The sequence below is a fragment of the Halichoerus grypus genome, chromosome 12 (genome assembly GCF_964656455.1).
Source record: "Halichoerus grypus chromosome 12, mHalGry1.hap1.1, whole genome shotgun sequence".
NCBI lineage: Eukaryota > Metazoa > Chordata > Mammalia > Carnivora > Phocidae > Halichoerus > Halichoerus grypus.
In genome coordinates this window covers 12438946-12465890 of record NC_135723.1, presented here as the reverse complement: position 1 = coordinate 12465890, position 26945 = coordinate 12438946, and the positions used below count along the sequence as shown (strand labels likewise).

The window sequence follows — 26945 nt, the reverse complement described above, 5'->3', positions numbered from 1 at the left end:
TCCTTTGGGACATTAATCTCAAAACATCCTGATCCCCCTTTGTAAATACACTTTAAGTACTGGGGACCTTGAGGAGATTACATAGAAAACTGAGGCAAAAGACAAAAATAAATCCCCTTACTCTCCCCAGGGGGAAGGAGAGAATTTCATATTTTATTTGTTTTTACCTAGCTTGAAAATAGTCTTAATTCTTTGTTCATTTGTGAACATGGACATAAGTTATATTCTTCTTATTCTATTCTAATTGTTTGATGTCTCCAAAAGGAAAGGATTTGAAGAATATTTGTAGTGCAAGAATTGAAAGGATCAATTCCATTTGTATTATTGCTATTCTTTCAAGAGGTTTTGGACCTTCTGGCATGTCTGTAGTGGAAATGGGATTTCCTTTGTATTTTGTTGTTTGTCAATTTATTTTCCTTGCTTTATATCAGTAATTTATTCTTCTAAAATTTAAAATTAGATGCCTTTCCTGCTTAAAAAAAAACCTAGACTTTTCTGAGTAGAAATTATAATAATAACAATTTCCCAATTCTGTGTAAATTTCATAAGGCTTGAACGTTATAGTAAGAAAAGATCATGAAAATGTTCCCAACATCACAATCAATAGGGAAATGCAAATGATGATATTACCTCACACCTGTTAGGATGGATGGCTATCACTGAGAGGACAAGAAATAACAAATGTTGGCAAGGATGTGGAGAAAAGGGGATCCTGCTGCACTGTTCGTGGAAATGTAAATTGGTGCAGCCACTGTGGAAAACAGTATGGAAGTTCCTCAACAAGTTAAAAACAAAGCAACCCTATGATCCAGCAATTCCACTTCTGGGTATTTATCCAAAAGAAATGAAAAGAAGATATCAAAAAGGTGTCTGTACTCCATGTTTATTTCAGCATTATTTACAATAATCAAGACATGTGATATATATACATATATCCTCAGGAATATTACTGGAATGGAATATTCCTCAGCCATGAGAAAGAAGGAAATCCTGTCATTTGTGACAATATGGATGGACCATGAGGGCATTATATTAAATGAGAGGTCAGACAGCGAGAAAGCAAATACTGTATGATCTCACATATATGTGGAATCTAAAAAAGATGAAGTCATAGAAACAGAGTAGAATAGAATGGTGGTTACCAGGGGCTTGGGGTGGGGGACAGTGGCAGAACTGAGGAGTCGTGCATCAAAGGGTGCAAACTTAGAATTAGAAGATGAATATGTTTTGGAGATCTAATGCACAGCATTGCATCAACAATACTGTATTCTATATTTCAAAGTTGCTAAGAGACTGGATCTTGAAGTTTTCACCACAAAAAAGAAGTGATAATTATGTGACATGATGGAGGTGTTAGCTAACACTATGGTATTGCAGTATATAATGTAGGAAGGCAGCATGTTGTACACCTTAACGTACACAGTGTTATATGATAATTATATCTCATTTTAAAAAGAAGTTTACAACAAGGAAAAAAAAAAGAAAGGTCAGAGCTATTTTCTTCATTTGCTGGCTCTCAGGTTGAAGTAAGAGATAGTTTGCACCTTTAGTTAAATATGATTTAGCCCTGAAACTTTTGCTGATATTGCTATAGAGACAGCTGTTAGAGCAGGTCAGTTTTTACACATGCTCACCTGTGCTCAAGACTACCTTCTTCTTTTTGTAGCGCTTACTTGTGAAGTCAGAGACTGTGCTTTTATCTTGGGTGTTTACAAATATTCATAATCCATCATAAACCCATCCCACTGGCTTGGATGCATTTGATAGGAATGGCTCTGATAGGAGAATATGGAAGAATTTTTGGATGTTTGAAGCTTCCTTTCCCGTGGTGGGAACCTTCAGACCTCTTGGCCATGCTCAAAAATATTGATCAGTGTTTGATGGGTAGGTGGGTCCTCCATTGCTTGACTCACAGGTGACCCTAGTCACTTGTATTGAGAAGATAAGATGATCTTTCTGGTGAATTTACAGTTTATGGATTTCTTAAGCCTATTGAGTGTCCACATACATTCTCAGACTGCCACTCAAGGTTCTCCCATCAGTAGTAATTGCATGAGTTGGTTTAGGAGCGGGAAGTCTGTTAGTTTTCTGTTGTTGCCATGACAGATTACGCAGATGTAGTGGCACGAAACAACACAACTGTATTATCTAATAATTGTGTAGGTCAGAAGTCTGGCATGGGTCTCACCAAGCTAAAACCAAGACGTCAGTAGCCTGCATCCCTCCGAGGAGACCTTATGGGACAATCCATTTCCTTGTCCATCCTGGTTGTTAGCAGAATTCAGTTCCTTGTGGTTGTAAGATCGAGGTCCCCATTTTCTTGCTGATTATCAGCTGAGGACGGTTCTGCTGCCTTCCTTGGCTCATGGCCCTCTTTCTTCACCTTCAAAGTCCAACAAGGGCGGGTTGGGTCCTCTTATGTTGCGTCTCTCTTGCTGCAGCCGGTAAAGGTCTCCACTCCTAAGGCCTCATGTGATTGAACTGGACCACCAGATAATCCAGGATAATCTCCCCATATGAAGGTTTGTAACCTTAATTACATCTATATTTTTCCTATGTAAGGTAACATCACGGATTACAGGAAATAGGACATGTCATGTTTGGAGACCTAGCAGTCTCTATGTGGGTAGGGGATAGAAATGCAAAGAAGCATGAGATTATCCTTGGAGGACAGTTCTGAGACTCTAATCCACCCTTTTAAAATTCTTCCTGGTAATTTTATTTTATTTTTTTTAAAGCTTTTTTTTTTTTTTTTAAGGATTTTATTTATTTATTTGACAGAGAGAGAGACAGAGAGAGAGGGAACACAAGCAGGGGGAGTGGGAGAGGGAGAAGCAGGCTTCCCACAGAGCAGGGAGCCTGATGCGGGGCTTGATCCCAGGACCCCGGGATCATGACCTGAGCCAAAGGCAGATGCTTAACGACTGAGCCACCCACTTCCTGGTAATTTTAAAAAATCATTTTATCAAAGTAATACATATACATGGTTTGAAGAAACAAGTAGAACCCATAGGTTTATAGTGAAAAGCAGCATCCTCTTGCACCACCATCTCCTCTCCAGATTCTTGTTTTCTGAAAACTCTTAAAGTTGTTTCTTCTACTAATTGCCCCCACATTTCTGAATAACATAGTTCTGCTATCTCCTAACTTCCTGGAATTGTAGATATATATTTATTCTGTCCTGTAGACAATGAGGATTTAGCTCTCTGGGATCATCTCCCACACAACTCAAAACCTGTTTTTTGCCTCATCCTTTCCCAACATAATTGGCTACTGTTTTTTGGTCAAATCTGTAGCTAGTGTTTACATTATTATGAGTAAATAAATATTTCTCACAATTGAGACACATACTGTTTTATGAGTATATTTTACTTTTTAAAAATTTTTTCAAAGATTTATTTATTTGAAAGACAGAGAGAGAGAGTGTGCACACATGAGTGGGGGAAGGGGCATAGGGAGAGGGAAAGAGAATCTCAATCGGGCTGTATTCCAGGGCCCTGAGATCATGACCTGAGCCAAAATCAAGAGCCAGCCATTTAACTGACTGAGCTACCTAGGAGCCCCTACATTTTTCTGAATTTAACAGCTGCCCTATTTAGCCATTTCTTAGTTTTCTGTGTTTATAGCAGTAATTCATACTTAAATTCTCCGTTGGAGTTGTAAAACTCCACTGTAAGATGAACAACAATAACAACAAAACAGATGATTTTCAGTGAGTATTTACCAAAAGACATCCCTCCTATAGCTCTGATTTGGATTAGTTCTCTCTAGTTCTCTAGTTCTGCTGTCGAATGACTTTTTGAAGCTTCCTTGCATCATCAGTTTGGGGCTATTTTCTAGAACCCTGTGTTCCTATTGGAAAAAAGACACAAAGGACATAATTTTGTTGAGACTTTGCATGTTGGAAAAGCTTTTTATATTTTATTTTCACCTTTGGTTGATACTTGGTTAGGTGCCACTCATTCATTGTCTTCTGTCTTTCAGAGTCGCTGTTGAGATGCCTAATGCCATTCCACATCTTTATCTTCTTCGTGTTTACTTGCCTCCCTAGAAACTTTCTGGATACTCTTTGCTATATTTGGTGGCTGAATATCAGTAGTGTGTCTTAGTGTGACTCTTATCATTTATTATGCTGATTGGATATTCACAGGCTCATTCAATCTAGAGGTTTTCTTGTGTAATTTCTTTGCTAATTTCAACCACAGCTTACTTTGTCTTTTCTAGATAGATCATATTAGTTTTCTCTCCTATTTCCTATGTCTTTTACTTCTATAATTCTATTTTTTTAATTTTTTAATTTTATTTATTTTTATTTATTTTTATTCATTTTTTATTTTTTTTAAAAAGATTTTTATTTATTTTTTGACAGACAGAGAGACAGCGAGAGAGGGAACACAAGCAGGGGGAGTGGGAAAGGAAGAAGCAGGCTTCCTGCTGAGCAGGAGGCCTGATGCGGGGCTCGATCCCAGGACCCTGGGCTCATGACCTGAGCCGAAGGCAGACGCGTAACGACTGAACCACCCAGGCACCCCTCTATAATTCTATTTTATAACTCACGTGTTGACTCTTCTGTTCCCATATTATCTTGTTCTCTGAATAAGAGAGCATCTTGGCGTTTTGTTTCATTTTGTTTTAAATGGATGCAATGAGTAAATTGAATAAATGTGTTATAGTTGATTTTACACTTTTCTTTTGGCCCCTGGTTGCCTGTTTCCATTGTTTCCCTTTTTCCCTGTTTGCCTAACTTTGTCACTACATTTATTTCGTGGCGTTATAATGTAGAGATTAGAAGCATGGGCTCTGGTTCCAAATTGAAAGATTGTGAAACTGGCCACACCACTTCATAGCTTGTGACCTTGAGCAAGTTACTTAGTCTTTAGGTATCTCAGTTTCCTTATTGAGAAATGAGAACAATAATGGTACTTACCTTATAGATTGTTATGATGATTAAATAAATTTATATGTATACGTGCAAAACATTAATACTATATGTAAAGGATTAAATGAACCAATTTGTGTAAAAAATGAAAATGTGCTTTGAATGATGCTTAGCATATAGAAAGATAGCATTGGGTCTATTCATATTGAAGAAGGTGACACTAAAAGGCTGGCTGGAAGCTTTAGGTGAGGGCAGGCCTTGTGGATGGATCGCTTCTTGAGGATTGATCGCTTCTTGAGTGCAGGCTGATAAGAAGGCTCTATCTTTGGGGGACCCCAAATATCAGCATCTACACATGTATTCTCTTGGTCTGTTCAGTTCTCTAGAGAGAAATCCTACAAATCTCTGCCTGTGGGGTTTAAGCCTGGTCGTCTGTGTTCTAGATCAAGTTGGGGAAGGAAGTTAGGGAATCTTATGATTGCCATGCAGAGTTTTACTTAATTGTCTGGTTTCCTACATGGAATATTACTTTTGTTCTCAGCTGTGGGTTATGTTCAGCCTCTCCAGAAAGTTTGGGGAGGGGCAGTCAACATCAATTATCTGCAAATGCACACTTTCAGCTTTATCCCACACCCCCACCTTCTTGAAGTTGCTGGTGCCTCTAGTTCCAGGGTTTTGCAGCTTAAACTGGCTTGCTCCTCACTGTTCCACCCTCCAATCCATAGTTGCAGCTTTTTTTTTCCATCTCTAAGTTAATGACCACCCATCCACTGCATTTTCAGCCTACACAATGTTGCTACTATCTCTCATCTTCTGTCACTTCCTTCCTTTATTCTTTAGAAAACTTCCTTTCCTGTCATTTTTCATAGAGAATTGGAAGGGAGTAATAATAAATATTTGTGTTCAACCTACCATGTCTAATTGTCCCTTTCCAAGCAAGGCGTGGCTCCATTGGCAGAGGGTGAGGGGTGGGGAAGCAGAGATCTGACATCAGTGGACACTTGGTTGTGAGCAGGTATTCTCATTTCTCGTTCGGTCTTATTTTCTCTGACACTGGTAGACTCTGCTGATGTAGTGTTTGTGATAAGATAAGCAACCACAGAATAGGTTATTTATCAGTTAGTATTTACCTAAAGACATCCCTCCTGGAGCTCTTCATCCTGTTGCTCTAATTTGGATTAATTCTCTATAGTTTTGCTGTTCAAATGATTTTTTGAAGCTTCCCTTCATCATCAACCTGTGGTCACTTCCCGCTGTACCCCAGCTCCTTCTCAGAGTCGCAGGTGAATTTTCCTTTAGCCGTACCAGTAGTTGATGATGCCCCAGTTGCTTTTCTGCCCCGGAGCTCATGCACTGCTTCTGACTTCTGTGTTCCTTTTTGAGGAGCTCAGGGACAACCAAGTTCTGCTTTCAGACCCTCAGGGTTCCATGGGGAACTGGAATGAGGATTCCCATGCTTTTTTCTTCCCACAAACATTATGTTATACTACAACCACTTCATGCTCTGTTGGCATGCTGCAACATGACCTCCCTCCTTCAGTAATCTCTAGATGAGAAGCAAGCACTAGCCTCTACTTTTGATTGTTTTTACCTACATATACCTCACAAGACTTATGTTGAGCCCCTTAGGAACTCTGTCATGAGGATCCTTTTGAGGGCATCTTCAGAGAATCTTCTAGCTTCTACAAGTTAGCAAGTCACAAGCAAAGGAGAGGTGGCTATACTTGGAAATGGTGAAGATAAATTATTCTTGTTCATTTCTTTTGTGTGTATTTGGAATTATAGGCTCCAGATATGTTTTGGACATAACAGATATGTTTCATCCATGAACTTATTTACCAAAGAAGTGATTTGGTAATATGGTGCTATTCATTCTTCAAAAAATTTATTAAACATTCAAGATGTTAAGACCTACCTGGCAGGTATTATAGGAATGTAAAATCATAGTAGTAATCATAATAATATTCTTAGTGCTATAGTGAGTAAATGCTAGTGCTATGTAAGTATAGACCTTTGGCCTCCCATGGCACGATGACTCTTGGTCCAAAAGACTTAACCTTCTCGCTCATGTCCATGTGGCAATATGGATGCCATTAGAGACCCAATCTTCCTCTCTTACCAAAATTCCAGCTGCATCTGCAGTGTCCAAAGAGGTCTGTGTTGCTAGAGATCTAAAGTGAGATGCTTCAAGATCTACTAGCCATTGTGCTTCTGAGTTCCAGTTTGTCCCAGTACATTAAAAACTAGGTATTGTTCCCAATTACTGGAATAGTTGCTATGGCACTTTTATTTATCTTGAAATTATGTTTGTCCCCAAGATACCATTAATAATAAAAAATTAAAAACAACTTCCAAAGCCTCAAAGCAGTTATATGTAAATAATAGATTATCATCAAGCCGTTGAAATGTATATAATGTTTCAGAGATGATAGCAAGATACAAAATTTCTAGTGTACTTCAATCACAATTGTAGTAAAAGTAATATACAAAATAAAAAATTTTGGAAGGAAAAATATACTCAAATGCTAATACTAATCATGTTTGGGAAGGAGATTATGGGTAATTTTCTCCTTTTAAAAATTTTTCTGGGGCGCCTGGGTGGCTCAGTTGGTTAAGCGTCTGCCTTCGGCTCAAGTCATGATCCCGGGGTCCTGGGATGGAGTTCCGTATTGGACTCCCTACTCAGCGGCGAGTCTACTTCTCCCTCTGCCCCTCCCCGCCACTCATGTGTGTGCTTTCTTTCTCTCAAAAATAAATAAATAAAGTCTTATAAAAATTTTTCTGCATTTTCCAAATTTACTATAATGAAATTTTATTCTTTTTTAGCTAAAAAATAATTTGTAAAAAAATATTTTATATGTAATATAGATAATGTATTATATTATCATATGGTAATTTATATGTAATATATATAATGTATTATATTATCATATAATAATTTATATGATAAAAATACACTTACCTTAAATTAAAATTGGCATGTTTGTGGATGAGATGAAGTATTTAAATTCTATATTCATATTTTCAATCACTTCGGGGGGAGTCACATTCTAGGGTCCCACTGTGGAATTCTGAAATGGAATGGATTTATTTAAAGGCTAATTTATGGGACTGTGGGGCTGGAGGGGGAGTTTTATGCACTGTCTCCTCCTTGTATAGTTTGTCACTGAAGGAAGGAAAGGAAAAATTTACTTAATTCTATGAGGCAAAAGACCCAACTTTACATTTCTTTAAAGCTCACTGTAAGCAAGACTTTCTCATAAAGCCACAAACTGATCGTTCTGTATTCCAGTTCCCACAACCCTGCATTTCTCTCTGTGTTTACTCATTTTAAGCCTATCGAGTAATTGAAAAAGCAGACTTTGCTGGAGCAAACATCTCATTGTTCTAGAGAAGATCCAAATGTCCAGTTCATGGCAAGTGATGGGTCCCCAGATTCTGGGGAAAATAAAAATATCGGGAAGGCAGTATTTTTTATCTTTTTATGTCTGCATTCACAAAAAATATCATAGGTTTTCAAGCAAAGAAAGAGCAGTATAGTTTGTTTAGAATGTCACTCTCAAAGGATAAGAAAGATTATTATGAGAAACTTCCTTTTGAAATAATTTCACAACCTTAGTGGAATAACTATCCTCTGATTTTAGAGATGGAGACTTTCTGCTGCTGGCTTGCTGGCCCCCCATAAAGACAAAACCTTCTCTTGATTTGTAGTTCCTTCCCTCTCACTGTGTGAAAGGCATCATATAGTAAAGGCAGGGGAACTTCTTGGAATCGTGGTATGAATGATGTGAAAGCATGGCAGAAGGATCATTTCTTATAAATAGACCAAGTCTGTTTGCTGCAACTCACACTCTTGTAGCAAACTCTGCCAGACATTTCTCATTTAACTGAGTAGCTGGGGGTGCTGTGGATGGACTGGAAGGTGAGGAAGTGGGTAGGGAATTGGATGGAAAAGAATGATACAGAGTGAATGGTGAGGATTAGCTGTGCATATTATTTTACTCAGGCTACTCTCTTCCTTAATTCCCTTGGTCTACCCCTGTGGATTTTCCACATTTAAGCAATAAGTAGCCACTGTAAATTACCACTTAATAGGATCAGTTCCTCATGTCAGAAATCTAAAATGTTCCAACAGAAAGGGAAGTTAATATTTTGCTTTTACTTTCCGAGGATTGATGCATATGGTCACCATACTCCAAAGAGTTTCAAATTCATATTTAGATAAATGGATTTGTTCTCTTATGCATTTGGAATAGCAACAAAAGGGAATCTTCAGAGTTGAGCCCTTATTGTCGCGTTAAAAAAACAAAAAACAAAAAACAAAAAAACACTGTGCCCAAAACATGTGGAGCTTGGGACATGAGCCAAGATGGTAAACATGATGGTTACAATTGGGTTGTCTTAAAGCTCTTTTTAAAACTTGTATTTACAGTATCATTATATGTATGAACAAGAACATTTTTGCGATGTGAGCTGACTTCTGTTCAAAAGACAGTTTAAAACAAGAAAATGTTTTAAATTTTCTATCCAGTCTCCTTTACATATGCTTTATAAATCAAATATTATCATTCTTAAGTGCTTACTTCTTCCCCATGACTAATTAAGTTACGTATTAATTATTGAAAAGCTACATTCGCATAGGTATTACTGTAAGTCACATCAATGAATTAGTAAGAGAGATTCTTCCATACAAACGTTTAAGCTGGAATCCTTAGGACCTAAAGACTGTGGCCAAAAATCACTGACAAGGCCTGTTTCTCCTCCAACAGCAAAAATAACAGTCCATCAAGACCAAATATACCTTTTGCATTTGGCTCTCTGATTTTTTTCTTGGAGACAGAAGAGGAGGACCTAGGAAAAACTGAGATTGGAACTGCCTACTGTTAGAGAACTGAGGATCTCAAAGAATACCAATGGAACCTGTAGGAACGGGGAGAAAACAAAGCTAAATGACGTCTGGGGTGATCTGGACCTTTCCTTGAGGACGCCAGAAATCATGTTTGTGTTTAGGTCGATCAATATTGTCTCATGTAAGATAAAAGGTATATGAGTTTGTGGTAGACTCCAGAAAACTGATTAATTTACTTGAGCGACTTACTGAAATAAGACCAGAAGTTTTCTTCTGACAGCCAGATCATAATCAGAAGCCATGCTGTTTCCTGATGGTGAAATATCACAGCCATAGGGGTCTGGAAAGAGTCAGATCAGCATGATCCATAATTCTCCCCAGAAGGCAGGCCCAGCTTTCTGGTGAGAGTGGAATCAGAAAAATCATGTTAGATGTATTAACATTTTAATGGAGCCAAACCAAGATAGCCTGCTATATCTACTCCATAATGGTGATGACTTTGTCAGTGGGCCCAGAAATACTAAAGTCCATTGGCTTACATTCCTACACCCAGGGGCACCTGGGTGGCTCCGTCAGTTCAGCATCTGCCTTCAGCTCAGGTCATAATCCTAGGGTCCTGGGATCAAGCCCCTCCTCGGGCTCCCTGATCAGCGGGGAGTTGGCTTCTCCTTCTCCCTCTGCCCCTCCCCTGTTTCGTGCCCTCTCTCTCTCTTTCTCTCAACTAAATCAATAAAATATTTTTTAAAAATCCTACATCCATCTCCACACTAAGGCCACATTTGATACCAGGTTTGTGGTATTCAAGTCAAGGGGTTATCTCCCTCTCTTAGACTCTGCTTGAAGGGATTCTCCTAAAACCTGTCATTATAATTCTCTTTTATCCAAACTTTTAACAGCTAAATTCCTCTGTTCTAAGAAGAAATAGCGTGTGGGTCGAAGAGGAGAGGAGGAATATAAAGAGAAGAAAATGTGTGCAAAATTTAAGAGAGACCCAAAAACTTGTCAAATGTGCACCACGTAGCAAAGATGTTTATACTCCTTTCTCATTTACTTCTTACAAAAATACTGTCTATTTCATGGATGAAAAAACAGAGGTTTATAGGGGTCTTGCTTATGGTCGCATAGCTAGGAGGTGACAGAACCAGAATTTGAACCTAGATCCCTCTGACATCAAAAATTATACTTGTTCTCACTACACCAACTCTGCTTCTCCTATGGCAGTCACCTTTTAATGGTTTTTCTCAGTAAACCCTGTTGAGTGGCTTTTACATCTCAAGACTATTAGGTGCTGAACAGAGAAAGATTAGGATACAGTGTGCTAAATGTGATAGGATTATGTGAAATTGAAGAATGCAAAGAAGGTAACAATGTTGCCTTGCAAGGGGACACAGATGTTCATGTGGGCTAGGAAAACTGCAATGAAGTGTGGCATTTGTCTTCCCCTTAGAGGAGGGGTAGGAGTTTTTCGGGTTAATGGGACAAAGAGTTGCAGGGGGCCAGGATAGGGAAAGAAGAAGGGATTCAAGGTCTCGAAAGAACAGCAACAGCAAACGTTGGAAAGCTTGAAGGTCCTGATTTTATGGGCTTCCACGGTACAGTCACTGAAAATGCAGGTGTCTTTGAATGTGTATTAAGAGGATGGGAGCCTTCACTGAGGGGAAACTGGGTGAGAAAAATGGAGCCGTGGAATTTGTTGATGCTGTGGACACTTTCATTGACCCGAGAACAATTCAGAGAGCCTGGATGCCTGGCAGGGATGGTGGCAGAAGAGGGAGGGTCCCAGAAGAAAGACAGATGCACTTACAGCTCAGGCACCAACACTAACCTTCCTTTGAAAATCCTGCGAGAACTTGCTAGGCCTCTTTGCCTTCACCTAGAAGTCAACGGAAATTTACTCAGGCAGCAAAATTCTACCAATGACAGACCTGGTGGTGTTGAGAGGTGCACATTCTTGGGAAGGCTGTTGGGAAAGAGGAAGGAGAAAGGCTTTCAAATATTCACGCTTTGGGCTAAGCGTTAAGAAAGTGCCCTGATTAAATTAAGGGCAGAAGAATTTTGATAGTGATCATCTTGGTCATCACACCCCTACACCCCCTTTTCTAAGTGCTTTGGGGAGATGGAGTTGCGGATGCCCCCTAGAAGGTTATGGAGAGTTACTTCCTGGACTAGGAATTTTCCTAGTTTCTGCCCTAACAACTATTTTCTTTAGTAGGGAAGACCAACTCTTCCTCTTCACAGTCATATTCCCAAATACATCATATAGTGGAGCTTGGGCTTTGGCCCGAGAACAGGTTATTTCAAGGACTGGCCCCACTACTTACGAGCTGTCTGTTCTTGAGCAAGTTAATTTACCTATCAAATCCTCACTTTCCCATCTGTGAGATGAGAATGATGGATAGTACTTGCTTCACACGGTCTGTGTGAGGATGCAATTAGATGAGGAGAGCCAGGATTGATGGAAGGCTTAAAATATTTCAGACACTGTTCTTTCAAAATGCTTCGCAAGCCTTCACTCATTTAACGTTTGATACAATGACCCTGTATGGCAGGTAACATTATTATGCCCACTTAACAGATGAGGAAGCTGAGGATCCAAGAGGTTAAATAAGTTTCCCGAAGTCACACAAGTATCAGAGCTGGGATAAGACCCCAGAGCTTTGGACTGCAAAGGTCACACTGTTTGGCTACCATGTTATACTGACTGTCAATGAGTATAAAGCATTTGGGCACATGTTCTGGAAGATATGATCATGGAATAAAGATGAGCCAGCTTTTAGAGAGCCTGGCTTTGTACTTGAGCCCAAAATCCAGCGTACTCCTTAATATTAGAATTTCGAAATCTTCATCTTACCTTGATGACCCTTTTTTTTTTTTTTTTTTTGACACTTTAACTGATACTCACTTCCTCACAAATCCTAGTTGCTATACGCAGGTAAAATATTTACTCTTTCCATGATCTGGAGGGATCTAAGGAGTGGTATACCTTTTCATTACTGTTTTAAAACAATTTCATTCCGACCTGTGGAAAATAGAAGTCGGCATATCAGGCCCTCACAAAAACTTTGCCCTGCTGTGTTTTCACCACACTTTTTGAAAACGTTCCCCCAGCTCAAACAAATAAAAGATGTCATTTTCCATGGTTGTAACCAACACATACCTGGATGTCTATTGGGGGTGCATATTCATATCAGTACCTGTCCATTCTGGTTTTATCAGCCGTTGTCCTCAAAAGCGATCTCCAGATGTTGTAAACATTAGAATCTTGAGTTTTGACCGGCTGCCATTTTTGTTTTCCATTTTGAAAATTTTTGTCAAAGGTCCCAAGTGTGAATGAGGAAGATTACGTTTCATTCACAACCTACCAACTTATTTCCATGCTGCAAAAAGCTGACATGTAGAAAGCTCAGCAAGGATGTCAGGTTCACCCTCACATATCTATCATGGTTTGCAAAACATGTGAGCTGGCTCTTGGCAAAACCCTGAGGAGGGGAACTTCTCCAGCTGTAGCTCTAGCCTGCCATCCCTCTCTTGAACTTGGCACTTAATGAATCGGTCTTTGGCTTGTTTGCATCTCAGAGTCAGGCTGGAATAAGCTTCATTCTCAATGTAGGGCTTTTCACTTTTGTCTCTAGTATTTCCTTTGCAATAGAAATTTTATTAACATTCATAAATAAAGTTTTCCACATACTGTCATCTATCTCTCTTCCACCTAACTTATCCCAGATTTTCTGGGGATTGTCTGAAAATGATTCACATTGTTAGTGAACAATTTCCACATTGTTCTTCCCGGTCTTTAAACAGAACCCTGCCCTTGCTGAAGTCAATGAGGAAGACAGGAATTTGTCCTCTTTTGGTCTCGTTAAACAAACAAAACAAAGGAGCCATTAAACAATGTTTGCCATCCATGGTGGTCAGATCTCTCCTCTTAGAAGGTTGTCACTGCTTAGGAAATGTTGCTGCACTTTCTAAGATAAAATTAGCACCTTGCAATAAAAAAAATTAAAAAAAAAAATTAGCACCTTGCCTCAAGAAGTAGCAGGATGAATCTGGACCACATGCCAAGAAACATTTTGGGGGGATTATATTGTCCGATGCCACTGGGTCACCTGGTCATTTAGTGGCTTTGGCTTGAGAATCAGATGCATTCATGCCGACCAGCCCTTTGCTTTCTGACATAAGCCTTGGTTTCAGGAAAGATGGAAGTCAGCATTGGGTGCAAGATGAGTACATAGGAGGTATGACTGGGGGCGGGAAGGGGGGAGGTGTGAAATTGCCACCTGCACTCAAATAGCCCATACACAGTTGCCCCAGTTAAGAACCACTGCATGAAGGGGATGATGAGACAGGCCTGGAGAGGTCATGCAGCTTTCTTAAGGTCTCTCAGCTGGTAAGTGGCAGAGCTGGGACTACAGCTCTCTCCTGAGTACAAAGTGTTCGTCTGCTGCCCGATACAAGGACTGCACGCAACCATCCTCTTTCTTCTCCCTTTTCTGTCTGAATCGTATGTCTCATGGGCATTTGCTTAGTGTCCTGTGTGCACACCTGCGTGCACCCAGGTCCAGCAAATATCTGTTACTATTTCAAAGCACTCTTTTTAAAAAATATATATATATAGAACGCTCTCACATTGCGTGCCATCCTTGCTCAGGGACCACGCTGATCTCTGAACTGTTCCGATGTTAGTATGTGCACCGCGGAAGCAAGTACTGTTTCAAAGCGCTCATAAAGTAACTTTGCATTGCTTCTTAGACACCATCAGATGGGAATTGTGGAAAACGAAATTTACACTTGTGTCATTACAGTAGCTGTCCCTGAGCCAGTAGGTACATTTAAGTGGGGTATTGCGGTCACAAATATGAGTTCAAACTTGGAGTCCCCATTGCAGGCAACCCCTCATTTCCTAGCGGGGCTCAGCTTATCACCGCCCAGGCTCTCTCTCTGGTTTGGCCTCATAGACCATCCCAGTCTCCAAGGGAGAAATTAAACAACGTGAAAAGGCTTCTTACCCATGCGCAGTTGTGAAGCAGAAATGACACGCAGAGCCTGGACTAGCCAATTGTATCTTCTGTTTTCCTTCCCATCCTGTAGTCATTATCAAAACCTCCAAACTCCGGAGCTTCAGCCTCTTCTTGTCTGAAACAATTAAGCCTCCAGGAAGATGTGGGAATGCTAATAGATTTAATGTTGTGTTTCATTCACTCCTGACTATTGACATTGACTCTTCATGCTCAGCAACATTTTCTTCGTTACTTCATAAACACATGAATATTTATTACTGTGGGGGAAAACACGCTACTTTTCACAATGACTGCAGCTGAAAAAATGGTAATAAACATGAGCGATTAACAGGACTCGGGAGAGGAAGCTGTTCAGGGATGGTAAACCAGGGTCTGTGGAATGTTAAAACCACTGTCATCCGAAGAACAGCTAAAAATGTGAGAGACGTGCAAGAGGACGTTGTGTTGGCAGAAAATAGCCAAAGGGAGTTTTAGATTATAGTGTGTAATTAGTGTGTAATTAGCATTTGCATAAATATTCATACTAGCGTACTTTGTGGATCGTAGTAGCATGGATCCAAAACACGCTCGGGCACACACACACACACACACACATACAGCTAAACAGACTCAAAAAAATTGTACTCATCATTTAAGATCTGCCTCCACACTCATCTCCTTGGCTAAATCTTCCCTATTTCCCCTACAAAGAGCAGCTGCTTGTTCCCTCAGACCTGGACGACTCTCCTCTGTCTGTAAATCTATTACTCCTCTTGACTCCAGACCCCTCCAGACCTTCGGTTTAGCTGGTTATTTCTTCGACAATGCCTGGTGAATGCGTGTATGTAGTAGACGGTCAATACATGATGGCTGGGGGCGCCTGGGTGGCTCAGTCGGTTAGGCGTCTGCTTTCAGCTCAGGTCATGATCCCAGGGTCCTGGGGTTGAGTCCCGCGTGGGGCCCCCTGCTCAGTGGGGAGCCTGCTTCTCCCTCTCCTCCCCATTCATGCTCTCTGTCACTATTTCTGTCTCTTTCTCTCTCAAATAAATAAATACAATCTTAAAAAAAAAATACATGATGGCTTAATGAACAAAGATTGGTCAGGGGAAGAATTATATGGTCCAGGGTTATTTAACTAACTGGTAACCTGAACCAGGCGCTGTGTTAGGAACTGAGGAACATCTCAGAGAAGGTTTGGCCTTTTCTTCCTGGTGGTCCGAGGTGATGGATGGGACCACCTTATTGCAGTAGATTGATTCAATTAGTCAGTCAGCCAGCACGTTCTTTCCTCAGTTCTCCCATGTGCCAGACATTTGCCAGACCTCTGAGGGCACAAGTAGAGATGTTAATAGGCATTACTCTTGTGCTTGATGTATGTTCAGGATTTTTAGAAAACAGAAGAAGGGATTCTTACTCAACCTGGTGGTCAGTCAAGACTTCCCAGGTCATGTGAGCTGAGTCTTGAAGGGCAAGTGGGAGTTCCTGGGGTGGGCATTCGAGGCAAAGTTCAGCATGAGCAAGTTTTGGAGATGGACAGAGAGCCGTGACGGGGTGCGGCCAGTGGTTGGCATGGCTGGGCAGGGGTGGCATTAGGGCCTAGGGGCCACTGGGGAGGGAAGGGCGGTGTCCATCGGAGGACTCATGCAGGTTTAGGTGGCCTGAACTGAGGCTGTTCGAGGGGCCAGGGAGGAGATGGCAGGGGCAAACCTTAGGGACTCAGAGTGTGAACTGCAGAGGCTGAGGCCAGGGGGTGGGCTCACCCCTGACCCGAGCCTCCAGAATCTTCAAGGACGGAGTGCAGACGCCTTAGCATGTGTCCATCTGTAAGTGGAGTGCAAGCTCAGGGCCGAGGGGTGCTCAGGATGCAGTTTCCTTCAGGGTTAGACCTCTCACATGGTCCCCATCAAAGAAGAAGTAGCAATGGCACTTGGTTATTTGTGTGGAAAGTTCACAGGTGCTTTGAGTTATACATATCGGGATATCAGCATCATCTTTTTAAAGAGCTTACTCTTTTTCTCTTGGACTTGTTCTTTGATTTCAAAGTCAACTCTGTCTAATTGGTTGCTAAGATTGTCCTTAGCATTCAGTTAGGGTTGAAACATTACATTTTACTATCCAAATAATTGGTGAGTTAAAAATACTTCCAACAGTTTATGACTCATACTTTTCAACTCATAAATGAGGAAAAACCAAAGGTGGGTGACTGTGAATGCCTGTGATTTTGGTACAGGCTGAAGTTCCAGTGAGTTCTAAATGTGATCTCTGGCCTGCTGGGAAGGCCCTGACACTCCCAAGTCATTCCAGACTTGCTGGCTGTGCCTGAAATTAATTAGAGCCACATCCACTGGATTCAGGGATTACTTGCAGTGATATAAAGCATTTTAAGTTCCTATCAATCATACAGTTAATGTGTTTGAATGATCTGGGAGTATAGGTTTCGATTGGCAGGAGTTGAGGTTGAGAACAAGGGGTTACAGGATGAAGGGCGAGGCACAAGATTTCCCTGTTTTGCAATTTTATCAGATTGATTCAGTTTGGTTTAACTTGACAAATATTTATGCAAGATGGGTGCAGTGCCATATTCTCAGGCCATCAAAGATGGGCCTCACATGCTCCTTGCCCTCGGTGAAGTTTCTAGCCTTGCGGGACACTAAGATGAGTAACAAGTAATGGAGATGAGCTTATCACATGATAAGACCAGCTGCTAAGGGGTGCAGAGGGTGGAGAGTGAGTAGGTATGTGTGTTCAGGTAAGAGAGGTCATGACTTGGGGAGATGGGGAACTCAGGCCACATGGTGTGTTCACGGAGTAAGAAGGCTGCATTGACAACAGCTCGGCTGATACAGAAATGTGACCTTTGGCAGGTTATGTGGACCTCAGATTTGACTTGCTCATCTGCAAATTAGGGATGACGAAGTTTCCCCTTCTCGCTCAGAGGTTTGTTATGAAGGTCAAACGAATTACCTAATGTTAAAGAACTTGAAATTCATCAAGGGTGTATTTCATTATTTAATCGTTAGCAGAATCTGAATTGGAACCCGGTTTATTTGATTTAACCCCAGAGTCAGTAAGCCTTGGAGCCTTTCTGAAACTTTTTCTTTTTTTCCTTTTCGTTGGACTTTGCTTCGTTGGAGAACTCTTTGTGGTTGCTGTAGGCAGCTGCGTGTGTCTCTTGATTTCTAGAGGAGGGTAGAACAAGGACAAGGAAGATGATGACACTGGTAAGTGTGGGTGAAGAATTCTAAACGTTGTGAGTCAAATACAATTCCCAGGACTCTGAAGATGCGTGGAACCTCTCGAAAGACCGCCTTACACTCTGCGTTTTAAATTGCACAGTGCACGTACACGAGCTCCGTGGGCCTCCTCTCACATGGCCAGTCCCATCCTAGGACTGGAGACGCTGAGAACACTCAGGAGGACTTCTTCTTAGGGGATGGGTCTTTCAGGCCCTGCCCTCACGGGGTCTGACATTGCAGGATTTAAGTGGTCATGAAATGGGGGACCTAAGCATTGACTTTATTCAGGGAATCCATTACAGGAAGCCTCCCTGATAAAGCTATGGTTTGAGCAACTTGGAAAGCTGATGGAAATAGGCCAGTCAGGCTATCTGAGTGTTTCGAACAGTTTTCCATTTGTTCTGCTTCAGATCAGTTATTGATGATTTTTGTGGCGACTGAAAATTGACAGGTGTCAGAGGGAAGGCCTTGATTTTCCCTTGTCCCAGAAATCACAGGAAGGAAACGTATGTGTCGACTGTGTCGATGGTTTTATATCTAAGTTATGGCCCCTGTCCAACTAGATTCTTGTCCTGATTTCAAGCAGCAAGCATTCGGATAACAAGGGCTCCTTTCTGAGCAGGTCCCACGTTTTGTTGGAGACCACTAGGAGGTGTGGGAGGCACAAACAGATTCCCGTTTAACTTCTTCAATCTCTCTATAGTGGGAACATGAGATGAGATCTGACGACCTGCAACCACTCACTGAGGAGAAAAGAGCCACCACAGAAACAAACCCACACCTCACATCCCCTCTGAAACGCTTCCTGTGGCAAAGCCAGCCTGAGGCTTACAAGCCAGGGTCCGGGCGAGAGGGAAACTTCCCTCCCCCTCTTTGGTTTGGTTGGTAGTAGCCTGCTAAAACCCTGGCTCCTTTTATCATTCCTTCCTTTTATAGTTTCTTCAGGAAAGCCCCGGGCCTCTGAGGCTGCCTTCCACCCCCATCGGAGATTTTAAATGTGAGGACAGGAAATGTTTGCTCGGCTTCGTCATTTTCTGACACAGTTGCCCACTCCCCCTCCCACACACCCTCGCTGGGTGCCTCCTGAAAAGTTCTGCCAACGTGAAGCCACTGTCTTTTAATGTGGCTTTGGCTGAACTTGTAGTCTAGGAAGTGAGTGTGGCGGGGCACCCCTGTCTCCGCGAGGCCAGCCGCTTCTGAGAGCTGCGCTCCTCCACACGGGTGCGGGGCGGCCCGAGGGCACCAGGCTGCCTCTGCGGGGCCGGGGCCGGTGGCCGCTCCTAAGACCAACGCTGTACTTTTGGCCATAACCGCTACCTGCCTTTTGAAAGACGGGCGTCCCAAGAAACAGTGATCGTATGTTGGCGATGGGCGTGGTATTTGCCAGATGATTATCTAGAAAATGACAGAATGTTTGGAAGGAAATATATATATATATATAGCAAGGAATGGGATTGTTCATAGCCCACAAGCCATTTGGCCACTGATGAGAGGTGAAGCTCAGTTCTCCTTTCTACCAAATTTCATCCCACGGGCTGCATTTGGTAGCTAGTGCATTTTCACTGTTGAGAATGCCTAGAGCAATTGTGAAAATGTAACGGGCTCTGCCATCTTGTTAAAATGCCGCTAAGAAGTTCTGTGCAGTAGGTAAGTGGGGCCTCCCCTGCTACTTTTCAGTGGAGGACACAGAGTTGGAGGAGTTTAGCTGCTGCCTGGAGCCAGACAGCAAGTTAAGGGGAGACAGGTTCTAAAACTTGAGCCTCAGGCGTGGAGTCTCTGGTGTGCCTCTGGGCCACCGTTAGGACCCTTCCCTGACCCAGGCTTGTCAAGGCCACGTGCTAGAGACGCATAAGAGACTCAGATTAGTGGGAGACCCACCTGGGTTACATCATCACAGGATGTGATTCTCACTTTGTCGTCAGCCCTTCATGGAAACCCAGCCAAGTGCTAGCTTCCCAAAATAACCCTCAGCACCACCGGAAGCCTGAGCCTTCTGCGGGAGGCAGGGCAATGTGAAGGCAGTCAGGTCTCCCTCAGGTTGTCTAAGAGGTGGTAGTAGAGAGAGAATTATCAATGACCAGATTTGTCTCGTGTCTTTACCATTTCTCTGGGCGGGCAGGCAGGCTGTAAAACAAGTTTAGAAGAAATTTAAAATCCAGTTTCTAAACTGTTGATTCTGTGGAGGTATTTTTCCTAATGTGAAAGCAGCTTGGCACTGTTTCAGATGAGGGAAATAATAGCGTGGAGAACACGCATTTTCATGTGACTTTTCTGTAAAAACATCAAAGTGAAGAAAACCCCATTAAGTCATTACTCATTACCTCTACAAGCCACAAATTACCTTCTCAGCTTTTTAGGCTATGGGCATCTGTCTTTTCCTCCCCCCGTGTGCTCAGCATTGCCGTCTGGAACCTATGCTGTTGGTACGTTAGATTTATGTTTTGTATTTTATATTGATATTTTATATTTTATATATTTTATGTTTTAAAGGCACTGAGTCTACCTCACCTTAACCTTCTTCGCTTTCGGGGTCAACCTACTGTAAAGTGACTTTCCTTTCATGCTAATCTGTCCACATGAGGACTCCATGTTTTCAGGGCTGGGAGAACTATGGAACAAGGTGTTCTTATTAATGCCCTGCAGGCACCATTGTGGGATTTCCAGCCCCATAAGAGGTCACTGAAATGCCTTTTCCTGGCTAGTTTCTTATCCTGTGGGGCCCTCACCTATAAGCCAGAGCTAAACATGGAACGTGTTACAGTCAAAAACCATGCCACTTTCAAGTCAGCCCACACGATGTGCAAGAAGTATCTGGCTAGAGGCGATTTTTCTTCTGTACGCTTAACGAAGCCATTCTTCCATTCCTGCCCCCCCCTTTGTGGTTCTAAGGAAAAACATCGAAGTAATATCTACATAGAGTATTGTAATAGGAGAAATATGCATAGTGTGTGTGTGTGTGACAGAGACAGAGACACACACAGAGAGTGAACGTGTATGCATCTCTGTGTCTCCCTGTCTTCCCATGAGTGCTGGCTGTTGCCCAGGCCCAGATGTATGTGTTGAACCCTCTTCTCTCCCCACCTTGCCCTATCTCTCTATAAATCCTCAAATGCCTTTGGAGATTGGAAGGATGGGAGGTGCTATCTTGCAGAGTAGATTTCCTGAAAAGTGATAAATTCCTTTCAGAATGTAGGGAAGGAGATCCAGTATAGTTTAATCACTTGCCCAAGATCACACTGGATAGTGATTTTATGAGAATTCCAATCTTAGCTCCAAGAGCTAATAGTAGAGCAAATACCCTTTCTCTTCCTCGGGACCAGGGTAATGGATACTCAGGATCCAGGTGGTCAGTCATATGTACAGCAGCTTCTCAAACAGAAACATGGACCGAGTCGGCCTTTTCAAGCATTATTCCAGACCAGGAGGCCAACAGGCTGACCAGTTGTTTTGAGTGGATACAGATAATGACAACATGTTCTGTGTTCTGGGAGCCTCCAATCTATTTGGGGAGACAGAGCTCCAAAGCCTCTTATAGAACACAGAAAGCAACACGTGCTCCCACATCGAGTGTGGCCTACCTAGTGCAGCAGTTGACTTGCCAAGATGAGACCTGCGTGGTAAGTACTCCTATTTGGAACACTGACAAGAATCTGGAAGAAAAAAGTAAAGCCCATCAAGAGTCAACAAAGTTGTCCAAAAGCCCATGCTAGAAAAATGGGGAGCCCCATCGATCCTTATTGGGAATCTTAGCTTAGACATGGTGCTTCTAATGTGGGTCAGAGGGGGTCCCATCACTCTGGGAATGTCGAGGCTTTTGATTCAGAAGAACTGGTTTTGAGATTAGGTGCTACTCCTAGCTGGCTGTGTGATCTTGGGCAGTCACTGACTTCTCTGAGTTAACCATCACTTCACCTAATAGGGAGAGTCATATCTACCCAACAAGGACACTGTGAGGATTAACAGAGATATTGCATGGGAGAGCACAGATGACAACACTGGATACCAGCACAAGGGGCTCTCACGAACATTCCATTACCTAGTTACAGTGGACTCGAATCACCATTAGATGGGAGGCAGGATGAATAACCGCGGAGGTAGACGTGTTGAAGAGAGCAAGGAATTCTCTTAGGTGACCACAAGCCTAAAGGGTTGCTTACCACAGATCATCAGCTGTCAGGATAAATGTCCACGCCTGACTCAGCATGAGGATATCATTATATCAGGCCAATCTGTCCAGAGTTATCAAGAATGAGTTTATCCCAGCCAGATCCTGAATAGCTGAGAATCTGGCATCACAGAAGGATTTATCTTTTTTTTTTTTTTTTGTATTGAATTGTAACAATTATAAGAACAACAACTAGCTCAGCTAATACTGCATGTGTTACTATGCTCCAGATATTATTTGATTATTAACTCTTTTAATCCTCACACCAGCTCACTGAGGAAGGCACCATCCCTATCTCACAGATGGTAAAGTGAAGGTAACTCTCTCAAAGTCACATGCTATCAGGTGATAGGGGCATGATTTTTAATCCAAGGATTCTGGTTCTTTCAACCACAGTCCACCCTTTTAACCAGGATATAAATGACACTAAATTAACTAAACCCTCATTTGTCATATATGTGGAAAACATCTGAGTATCTGCTGTTCAATTTTACATTTTTGGACATTAGAAATTTTTCATTTATAGGTGGTTAAATGGATCAATTTTTAAAAATTGGATTCTTCCTTGGCCATGCCAAGTTCAGCTACTCAGTTTTACTATAGTCTATCTCTTATGATTATATTTAAATTTTATTTTTACTTTTTATTTTGACATAATTATAGGTTCACAGGAAGTTGCAAAAATAGTGGAGAAGTCCTGTGTACGCTTCACCCAGTTTCCCCCAATGGTTATGTCTTATGTAATTATAACACACTATCAAAATCAAGAAATTAACAGCGGTGCAATGTGTGTGCCTCATTCTAAGCCATTTTATCACATATGTAGATGCATGTAATGATCACTGCAATCAAGATCCAGCACTATTCTAGCACCATGAAAATCTTTACACTTTCATTTTCATTCAAACTTTGTTGGTTTGTCTGGAATTTAGTTTGATGTTTGAGAAGTAAGGAAACTATCTTCTAATTTCTAATTTTCCCAGCACCATTTATTTTACAAATTATCATGTTGACACTGCTTAGAAATTTCCCTCTTTGGTTCCTGTACTACATGATTACAAAGCCCACATCCTCAGGCTTCAGAGCCATTGTTCCTTCCAGTTTGCCACATCATCTCCTAAAAATTGGGTCTTGGCAGCCGTGGGATTTGATTGTTATGCCATCAGAAACAACAGAGCTTACATCAGGGTCTTGGACCACTTAATTATACTGTTGGTGTGAAATTAGGGCCTTTTTTTCCTTGAAATTTATCCCTGAGTCTCACTGGGACAATGGGGAAGGCTGTACCCATTGGTGGCTCCCTTCCAGGGCACTACATCTCAGAAACTCAGAGGGGCCTGGGCATGAGGTCAGAGTCACAAAACTCGAGGTCCCATCATTTTTCTTAATTTTCTTACTTTGTCTTCAGCCTTAGTCTCCTCATCTGAAAAATGAGGGAAATTATATCTATCTCAGAGGGCTGTGGTTTTTATGAGGATTAAATGAGGTAATACATGTAAATGCACAGCCTAGGAAGGGCTCAGCATAGTTGGGTATTTTTATGATCATTATTATTTCTAATAATATAATATATCCTTTATTCTATGGCACATATATTATCATTATTTATAGTAGTGGGTGCCTTTAATCACAAGGGTATTTCTTAATTCCCTCTTGAAAAGTCAGTGTGATAGAGTCTTAGAATTGAGGAAATGTGGTCATTGTAAGATTTGAGTACAAAGTTGATGACCAATGTCTCAGTCTGTTGAGGCTGCTATAAAAAAAATACCATAAACTGGTTGGCTCATAAACAACAGAAATTAGTTTTTCACAGTTCTGGCAGCTAAGAAGCCCAAGATCAAGGTGACGGCGGATTCAGTGTCTGGCGAGGGCCCACTTCTTGTCCACAGGCTGCCATCTTGTTGCTGTGTCCTCACAGGCCAGAAAGGGAGAGGAGCTCTCTGGGCCTCTTCTACAGAATGGGCATGAATCCCATTCATGAGGGCTCCACTTTCATGACATAATCACCTCCCAAAGGCCGCACCTCCAAATGCCATCACATTGGAGATTGGTTTTGACATATGAATTTGGGGAAGACACAAACATTCAGCATATAGCGATCGATAAGTGGGAACATCCTCTTTCCTTCATGAGTGCTATTCTCATGGCAGTGGCTTCTGTTGGCAATAATGTCCACTCAAGCTGCTTTCTAGAGACTGCTCTGGTGTAGGGACAACTAGCCTTACTCCCAAGACCGCCTCCAGTGGGTAGCTGTCTCTAGGGACCTTGCTAAGTCTTAGTCTAGAGGAAACCACAGCATCGCCAAGAGTCTACAAGATAGTTTTGTATGATAATTTTGTGTTCAGGAAGCAAGGCTGTGTAACTCAGCTGCCCCACCCCCCCTTCTTCGTCTTGTGGACACAGCCCCAAAGACCCTCCCTTCGGGCAGAAGAACAGACCTCTTCCTTAAAGGAGTCATCACGAAGACTGTGGTCGTCTTACAGCTCTGACATCGAGCACTCGCCACCTCCAGTGTCACCTCCACTTTGGAATACAAGAGCACTTCTGTGTTAGCATGCTCCAACAGCAGTCCTGGGTATCCCATAATCGCCTGGGGTAGACTCAGGTTACGTAAACCCACATCTAACCCTAGGAAGCATCTGCCTTTAAACGAGGGGTATAGATTGGAAATCCCAGTGTAAGCTATGAAAATACAGCAACAGCTACTATTTTTTTTAAATAAGGAGGGGCAGTTTGGGGAAAAAGCAGAACATTTCTTTCCTCTCCTTTGTTTGCTTTGTCCTCATTTTGTTTTGAAAGGTGTTTTGCATGTGTGAATGCAAGTGTTGTGCATGTCACGAGAACACGAGAACGATGCTGCGATTGCCATTTTCGAAAGAGGCACTCCTACAGGAAATTGGGCTGCGAGGGAGGAAAAGTGCATTTTCCTGAAGGAAGTGCTTGTAGAAAGCCAGACCTGGGAAACAAATCATGGAGAAGGTATACATACACTTCTGGCCCTTTGTATTTTGAATGGTGAGATAGTACCTTCGGTCCCAAGGAGAGCAATTTCTTTTGGACACGATCCTTCAGGCACGTGAAAGATTCAGGTTTAATTTTAAAACCAGCACCTTCATTCTTCCCATTTTCCCTAAACTGCCTGACCACAGGCACATACTCTGCAGCCACCAACATCGGCAAACTTACAAATGGGAAAATTGAATTCCACTTAGAAAAGGGGTATTAGAAATCTCTGTGGATTGAAGCCTTAAATATTGTTTCAAAGTAAGCTCTGGTGGGGTTTTGTTCCTTTTGAAAGAATTGGCTTCCTATGTTAAAACTTGCTTGGGTTATAAATTGTAATTGAAATCTTTTTTCCATGCATTTAAAAACTTAGTGACAATAAAATTTTAGCAAAGAATAGATTTTATTGGAAGCAAAAAAATGAAGTAGAAATTTTTCGTTGTTAGCATAGATGATATCAAATGTCTTCTTTTATGGTATTGCTTAACAGCGTTATTTATACACTTCGAATAAAATGAAATGGAAAGAAAAATATTCCTTACATTGTGGCTTTAGAGAACAGAACTTGTTCTCAGTAAAACTTCCCAGATCTGCACAGTACCATATAAAACAACAGGAAGCAAGGAGCTGTTTCACGAAACATAATAGTACTAGTGTCAAAGCGGGGATCCAGGATTGAAACACTTGGTACTCTGTGCAGTAATGATGTCTATACCTAAGGCAATCTGCATGTTGGAGACTTAGTGCTTTCACAAATCCTTCCTTCCCATTCCAGGTTGTGATAAAGCCAAGAGGGAAGGAGAGTTGCATAGAGTATGCACATGTTCTGGGGCCCTTGGAGCTCTCGCTGGATTAAAGTCAATGAGTAGGGGCGCCTGGGGGGCTCAGTTAGGCGTCTGCCTTTGGCTCAGGTCATGATCTCGGGGTCCTGGGATCAAGCCCCATGTCGGGCTCCCTGCTCAGAGGGGAAGTCTGCTTCTCCCTCTACCTTCTCCCCTGCTCAGGCTCTCTCTTTCTCTCTCTCTAATAAATAAAAAAATCTTTTTTTTTTTTAAAGATTTTATTTATTTATTTGACAGAGAGAGAGACAGCGAGAGAGGAAACACAAGCAGGGGGAGTGGGAGAGGGAGAAGCAGGCTTCCTGCAGAGCAGGGAGCCCGATGCAGGACTCAATCCCAGGACCCTGGGACCATGACCTGAGCCGAAGGCAGACGCTTAACGACTGAGCCACCCAGGAGCCCCTAATAAATAAAAAAATCTTAAGAAGAAGCAATGAGTAGATACACAAGCTTTCCCAGGAAGCCCTTAATTAGCTTCATCTCATTCTTGCCTTGTCTATGGCAGTGTCCTCTTACCTGTGGTCTTGATTCTCTTGCCCCACCTACAGTCTCTTCTCTATAAGGTTAGACTTTTAAAACATAAACCCAATCATGTCAATGCCTCCCCAGAACCCCTGCGGGCTTCCCATCACGTCCTGTTGGCACTGTGACCTACCAGCCCTTCATGGTCAGGGCCCGGGCTACCTTCTGAACTCATCTCCTGCCCCTGGCCCCCTCACTAACCAAGCCCTCGTCCAGAGGCTTCATACTTGCTGTTCCTTCCGTCTAGAACACTAGCTATTCTCATGACTTCACTCACTGCTCTGAAGTGTCTGCTCAAATACCCCCTCCTCAGTGAGCTCCCTGCCCTCACCCCATTATCACTCTCTCTCCCCTTCCTCTGCTTTACTTTTCTTCATAATATTTCTCACTCTTGGATATTGGATTACACATATTCATCCGTTTATTGTCTGTTTCCCTCATCAGGATGGAAGCTC

At 42.0% G+C, this 26945-nt stretch overlaps 1 protein-coding gene and 1 pseudogene across 11 annotated transcripts in view; one reads left to right on the top strand and one right to left on the bottom strand.

Annotated features, from left to right (window-relative positions):
* SUGCT (succinyl-CoA:glutarate-CoA transferase) overlaps positions 1–26945 on the top strand; it is a 773157-nt gene that overhangs the window by 574137 nt on the left and 172075 nt on the right. Inside the window, exon 12 of one of the 11 annotated variants that reach the window (XM_078059980.1) lies at positions 9649–9941. The exons of 9 other annotated variants lie outside the window; for them this stretch is intronic. In XM_078059980.1, the coding sequence (XP_077916106.1) occupies positions 9649–9766 (118 nt within the window). In that variant the 3' untranslated portion in view covers positions 9767–9941. Of the gene's footprint in view, positions 1–9648; positions 9942–26945 lie in introns of those variants that run through there. One more of the 11 variants, XM_078059982.1, reaches the window with a different exon arrangement.
* Positions 14326–14435, bottom strand: LOC118521847 (U6 spliceosomal RNA; annotated as a pseudogene).